This window comes from Brassica oleracea, chromosome C9, assembly GCF_000695525.1.
Source record: "Brassica oleracea var. oleracea cultivar TO1000 chromosome C9, BOL, whole genome shotgun sequence".
NCBI classification, from domain to species: Eukaryota; Viridiplantae; Streptophyta; class Magnoliopsida; order Brassicales; family Brassicaceae; genus Brassica; species Brassica oleracea.
In genome coordinates this window covers 48209459-48216685 of record NC_027756.1, presented here as the reverse complement: position 1 = coordinate 48216685, position 7227 = coordinate 48209459, and the positions used below count along the sequence as shown (strand labels likewise).

Sequence of the window (7227 nt, the reverse complement as noted above, 5' to 3'; positions counted from 1 at the left end):
ATTATGTAATTGATTCTTGACATGAGAAATGAGTAAAGATTATTTGAAATACGTACGCTTTCAAATTTTGGTTAATATGCTGGCAAATTAACAATACGTATAGCTTTTTAGTTTTTTACTCCCTCCATTTCACAAAGAGTGTCACTTAGACACTTTTCACACATATTAGGGAACTTATTAAAATGTATTTATGTTTTCATTAATATTACATATCTAACCAATAATATTTTAGATAAATCAATTTATTTATAAAATCAATGCATTTTGCAATTAATTTTGAATTGAAAGGTTGTATAAATTACATTGGTATTGTAGAATGACATTCTTTGTGAAACAAAAAAAATGAGTTAAAATGACACTTGATATGAAACAGAGGGAGTAGTTTTTTTTAGTTTAGTTTAGTCTAGTCCGAGAGACAAAAAAATGATAGGTTAGTATTCATATAACCCTTTTAGTTTGTCAACTGCCCTCACATAACCCTAAGATCGCATTTGAGAGGATTTTCTACCCCTTGCTATTTCCATTTCTAAATGCTATAGTAGAAGAAAAAAATACTCCAACCCATCTCTATTCATTCTTCTAAAATATATATTGCTATTTTTATCTCTATATATAGAATCAAAAATAGCATTCTTCCATTATAGAATCATAGTTTTTTATATAAAATAGTTCTTTAATTTTAAATTTTTATAATTATAACTAATACAACTATTTTGTAAAACAAAAATTTTTCTATAAACATAGAATCACACATTTTATTTATATAATAGTCTTTTAAATGAATTTTTCTTTTAAAAAAAGTCATAATTTTATGAAAATCTTGTAAAAGTTAAAAGTACATGGGTTAATTATCGACTTCATAAGTAAAAGGTACTTGTTATAAAATTAAAATAAAACCTTTTGAAAATATATCTTATAGAGATAAAAATAATAGAATACACTGGAGAAAAATATATTTCTATTTTAGAGTTGTTTTATTTTAGAAGTAAAAATAGAGGAATACAATGGATATAATCTAAAATTTCATTAAAACTGTCATTTTGTATTAAATCGATTTTTCAGAATGTGTATTGTTTTTATCATTGTGAAAACAAACTAATGTATAAATTGCTTAGTTTCTACTAAAATCCTAATATGATAAAACTAGTCTTCTGTAGTTTCTGGATAGTCTTTGTAAAAGTTATAACGAATAATATAAGAAAATTTTAACTTAAAAGACTAAAATAAATCATATTTGTTTTAACACTATATAGTATATGTATATTTTCAACAGATGCAAGTGCTTGTCACAATATAACTGCCAACTCACACATAGAGAACACCTAGTGATAAGGACAAGCAGTTTGGACAAATTGTAAGGTTAAATTTTTAATGTCTTGTGCTTGGCTTATGGGTTATCTTATTATCTAATTTTTTCTCAAACAAATCTGTATATGTACATATGTATAAATCTATTAGTAAATCATATCAAATATCTTATAGTAAATTTAACTTGTAGCTGTAAAATGAAAAGTGGGTTAAAGACTTAAAGTCTTTTTTGTTTCGAATGTTAAGAAAAAACTTTATATTAAAAAAATTTGACGATCATTTTGTTATATATGAAAGTTAGATATCATTTTGTTATATTAAAACGTTTAGCTTTTAGTAGGATTTATCGAATCTATTCCTTTTCCATGCAAAAGGACAAAGTATTCCACACAAATGAAAAGAAAATTCAGGCAAGGACTGAACCATCAAATGTCTATAGAGAGACAGAATACTTTACGCATTTAACCACCCACACATTATACTCCAGTAGAAAGTCTTAAATTAGCGTGTTCCAAAATTAAGGATGAACTAGTTTTGACCCGCGCTTAAAGCACGGGTTTACTTTTTCATTTATTGATCTAAAACTGAATTAAAAAAATTTCATTATTTTTGTTTTAAGTGTTCACAATTAATTTTTTTTATATTTTTATCATTTTTTAAATGTGGTAATTGTTTGAAATATATTTTTAATAGTATAGATATTCTATATTGAAAAATATCTTCTAATTATTGAATTGTAGTAATGATATGAATTGTCGATTTAAATTGAAAATGAATTTCTTTTATCATATATTTGTATCATAGTTCTAACCATCAATCTACACTATTTTTAATCCATATTCGATTTAGAAGTTACTACTATTTATGAAAGCGCGATTATTGTTTTGTTGAACAATTTTGATAAAATTTGCATTAGTATTTAACTTTTTATTAGAAAAATAATAATTTAAAAGTGCTATATTGTAATGTTTACTTTCAAAGCAATGTTTTCATATCCGACCTAGATTTGTGGTTGAACCGGTAGATCTGGCGTTCTGTACTTAACCAAGTTCAGATTTAATTAAAAATTCGTTAATTAAAATTTTGATAGAATCCAATAAAAGCCTAAAAATCCGCTATTAACCCACACTTGTAATTGTCATATCATTTTTGCACAAAATGACATATTATATAATATTTTTAATTTGTTTATGTATATATATATATATCGATGATTCTTGTGTGTGTAGGTTAAGAAATCAAAACTAATTTACGGTCAAACGTGAGTAAAACATTTTGTAAAAGAAATATATGTATTTAGAAGTTATTAATAATTATTCCTTTTGTTTTAATTAGGTTAACCTATTTGGTTATTTGTGATTTGATTTTTAGATTTGTTTATATTAAAGGCCTATGATGAGGATTGTGGTATAATAAAAACAATATTAGTATATTTAGAAAATCGGAAACGTGTCAATCTTATCAGTAATTACTATATATGATTATTGGATTGGTAAGAGGATTTCAAAATTTTAGTAGTATTGTTTGATTTATTTCAATTGGTCTATGATGGTTTAGTAATGTAGTTAAATGACAAAAAAACCTAGTGGCATTAGATCGTAAATATTAAGAAAAAATTAGGGTTAAGTACTAATTGTACTTCAGTTTTAATAGATTAAATACTCCATCCGTTCCTTAAAGATACATATTCTAGAGAAAAATTTTGTTTCTAAAAGATTTATTTTTTACATTTTCAATGCATGTTTTATTAACTAATTGCAAACTTCAAAAATCTTAATTGCACTAATTGATTTTTTATTGGCTTAAAATTGTGGAAAAAAGATAAACACAAAAAAATTATGTAGATTTAATGTGTTTTATTAAAATATGGGAAAAAACTAGAATATGGATTTTTTAGGATCAGAGGGGGAGTACTAATTACTGGCGCATCATTATATTTAATATCTTCGTATTATCAGTTTACCGCACATCGAGAAGACAAAGATGCTCAAGATTGAGTGGGCGACAAAATCAATAAGTATACAGATTTTTTTGAGAGTATATCTTTTTTCTTCTTTCTTTCCCATAGTCTTCTCATCGAAGTTCTAACATTCTCGAAAGCGCATTACCCTAAAGTTATTACATGTACACATATTTATACCGAGGATAAAAAGTTGCATGGACATGTTGATTTTTTCTGTTTTGTTTTTGTAACTGGCAAGTTGATTTCTATCTGTTTGTTGTGAAAACATATAAAATTTCAGTGTTAAGCATCCCATTCAATTTGAATAACTTATTTCCATCAGTATTCTTCAGTATATAAGAAACATATTTCTTGGAACGCATATAAGAAACATTTATATAATTGTAAATAGAAATGACAAGGAAAGAAAGAAAAAATGACGGGATGAGGTAGCTCACTTGGTAAGGATCCTGTGAGCCAATTGTCATGCTCACGGATTCGACGCCAGACGGAGGTGAACTGCCCATTCTGTCACCAAATGCGGTACTGGGTGTTGGACCTTATCCCCAGCCCAGGTAAAGCCCTCCCGGGTGAAGTGGACCGCTGCCTAACCGGATCCAGGGGAATGATTCACGTAAGTAGGGAACCCCTGGATTATCAAAAAAAAAAAAAAAAAAAAAGAAAAAATGTGAAAACATATATTTAAAAAAAACAAGAAACCATAGATTACCAAAAAAAAAAAAAAACAAGAAACCATAGACAAAAACATGACAGGGTGGCAGCTAGCAAAAGAACAATATTCTGATATCCTGTTCTACCCTTGTTAATTTTTGAAATACAAATTGCTCTACTGACTATTCTTGTCCTCTACAAGTATATGGGCAAATATTAATATTTTTTTACATTTTTAATATCAGTTTATTACTTTTAACGGTCTCCCCACACACAAAAGCTTTATCGACAAGCATGCTATGAATTTCACTTTAGACTACCAATGAATCTGATATGTCATTTCCATTTTTTTAATTTAATTTCTGACACATAAAAAATAATTCTTTTTAAATAAAGATCATGCTTTTGGTGAAGTGGGTTTCTTTTACCATATAAAGCAAATTTTCTTGATGTTGAAATGTTTATAATTTAAACCAAATCTAAAAGCAAAAAAAAAAAACATAAAGATTTGTTCTATCTCACTCTCTCTATATCTCCATCAAATACCAAATTATCTGTAAACTGAGTGCATCTTCTTTTCTTCTCATTCTCTCTGTTTCAGCAAAGGAGAGTACTATACTTATGATGATGACGATGATGATGAGAAGATCTTTAGTTTATTTCTTGGGATTTTCATGCCTTCTCTGCTCTGTGAGCGGTTTGCTTTCTTCTAAAGGAGTTAACTTTGAAGGTAAGTCATCATAAAGTTTAAATCTTCAGTCTCACTCCTTAGCTTTCTAGTTTTTTTTTTTTGTATTCCTCACTTTTCAAGTTCTTGATCCCAAACTAATGTGGGAATTGAATATTTCTTTAGTGCAAGCTTTGATGGACATAAAAGCTTCATTACATGATCCTCATGGTGTTCTTGATAACTGGGATAGAGATGCTGTTGATCCTTGTAGCTGGACAATGGTCACTTGTTCTTCAGAAAACTTTGTCATTGGCTTGTAAGTTTCACATTTACATCATTACATCCATTTTTAATGTTAATTAAAAGAGGAAATGCTTTAATTTTTATTACAGGGGCACACCTAGTCAGAACTTATCTGGTACACTATCTCCAAGCATTACCAACTTAACAAATCTTAGGATTGTGTAAGTACTTACTGTTTACTTTAAATAATTTTTGATTATTTTTTTGTGTATGTTTTTGATGAGTTTTTTTTTTGCTCTTGCAGGCTGTTGCAGAACAACTACATAACAGGAAAAATCCCTTCTGAGATTGGTAGGCTTACAAGGCTTGAGACTCTTGATCTCTCTGATAACTTCTTCCACGGTGAAATTCCTTTTTCAGTGGGCAATCTACGAAGCTTGCAATACCTGTAAGACTAGAACTAAATTTGTTTAAAAAATCTTTTAGTTTGTGATCTTGATATATATGTGTATGATCAGGAGGCTTAATAACAATTCTCTCTCTGGAGTAATACCTCTGTCACTATCCAACATGACTCAACTTGTCTTACTGTAAGCTAAAATTCATCAATCAGTTCACATTAACCAGTTAATGTGCGGTCGAGATTTGATCTGTTTTTTTTTTCTTTTTTCTAGAGATTTGTCATACAACAATCTTAGTAGTCCAGTCCCAAGATCTGCCGCAAAGACCTTTAGGTGATTCATTCTTTCTCAATGTCTCACTCTTTATATAGCATTTGATCAACTAAAATAGTTTCCCTTTTGATTACAGCATAGTTGGGAACCCGCTGATCTGTCCCACGGGTAAGGAACCAGACTGCAACGGAACTACATTGATACCAATGTCTATGAACTTAAATGAAACTAGAGGTAACTAGCAAAAGTACTTGAACACACTTCAATCTTGGTATGATCATATGCATTACTAACAACTGCTTTCTCTCTTTCTTAAAGCTCCTTTGTACGTTGGGAGATCAAAGAATCACAAAATGGCAATCGCAGTTGGATCCAGCGTTGGGATTGTATCATTGATCTTCATTGTTGTTGGGTTGTTTCTCTGGTGGAGACAAAGACATAACCAAAACACATTCTTTGATGTCAAAGATGGGCATCATCATCACGAGGAAGTCTCACTAGGAAACCTAAGGAGATTCGGTTTCAGGGAGCTTCAGATCGCTACGAACAACTTCAGCAGCAAGAACCTCTTAGGGAAAGGAGGCTACGGGAACGTATACAAAGGCACGCTCACAGACAACACCGTGGTCGCGGTGAAACGTCTCAAAGATGGAAACGCGTTAGGAGGAGAGATTCAGTTCCAGACAGAAGTCGAAATGATCAGCTTAGCCGTTCACCGAAACCTATTGAGACTCTACGGCTTCTGCATCACCCAAGCCGAGAAGCTTCTTGTTTACCCTTACATGTCTAACGGAAGCGTAGCTTCCAGAATGAAAGCCAAACCGGTTCTCGACTGGAGCGTCAGGAAGAAGATAGCCATAGGAGCCGCAAGAGGGCTCGTGTATCTCCACGAGCAGTGTGATCCCAAGATCATCCACCGCGACGTCAAAGCTGCGAACATACTCCTCGATGACTACTGTGAAGCCGTGGTTGGCGACTTCGGTTTAGCTAAGCTCCTTGATCACCAAGACACTCATGTAACAACTGCCGTGAGAGGCACGGTAGGCCACATCGCTCCTGAGTATCTCTCAACTGGTCAATCCTCCGAGAAAACCGATGTTTTCGGGTTCGGGATTCTTCTCCTCGAGCTTGTAACGGGCCTTAGAGCGCTTGAGTTTGGTAAAGCGGCTAACCAGAAAGGCGCTATGCTCGAGTGGGTTAAGAAGATACATCTTGAGAAGAAGCTCGAGGTGCTTGTGGATAAAGAGCTGCTGAAGGATAAGAAGAGCTACGATGAGATTGAGCTGGAGGAGATGGTGAGAGTGGCGTTGCTGTGCACGCAGTATTTGCCTGGGCATAGACCGAAGATGTCTGAGGTTGTTAGGATGCTGGAAGGAGATGGGCTTGCTGAGAGATGGGAAGCTTCTCAAGGGAGATCAGAGAGTGGTTCGAAAGGGAGCAACGGTAGGGTTAATGAGTTGATGTCGTCTTCGGATAGATACTCTGATCTTACTGATGACTCTACTTTGCTTGCGCAAGCTATGGAGCTCTCTGGCCCTAGATGAAGTTTTATGTTTCTTGAATCTGAAGCATTCTTATTTCTCTTTTTTATTTGTATAATATAATGTTTTTTGGTTGGGAATGGTGTCTCAGTAATTGTATAGGCTAAATTGTTATGTTAGAAGTTTTGATTTACTGTACTTAGGAGTTAATGTTAAGATCACGGTTGTTTTTTAATT

At 32.0% G+C, this 7227-nt stretch overlaps 1 protein-coding gene across 1 annotated transcript; it reads left to right on the top strand.

Moving 5' to 3' along the window:
• Positions 1–4396: 4396 nt before the first annotated feature.
• Positions 4397–7227, top strand: LOC106319170 (protein NSP-INTERACTING KINASE 1-like). Its single transcript, XM_013757418.1, has 8 exons — positions 4397–4652; positions 4776–4908; positions 4985–5056; positions 5140–5283; positions 5354–5425; positions 5510–5569; positions 5646–5743; positions 5828–7227. Exons 1-8 carry the CDS (start codon positions 4544–4546, stop codon positions 7051–7053), a joined length of 1914 nt encoding a protein of 637 aa, XP_013612872.1. The 5' UTR covers positions 4397–4543; the 3' UTR covers positions 7054–7227.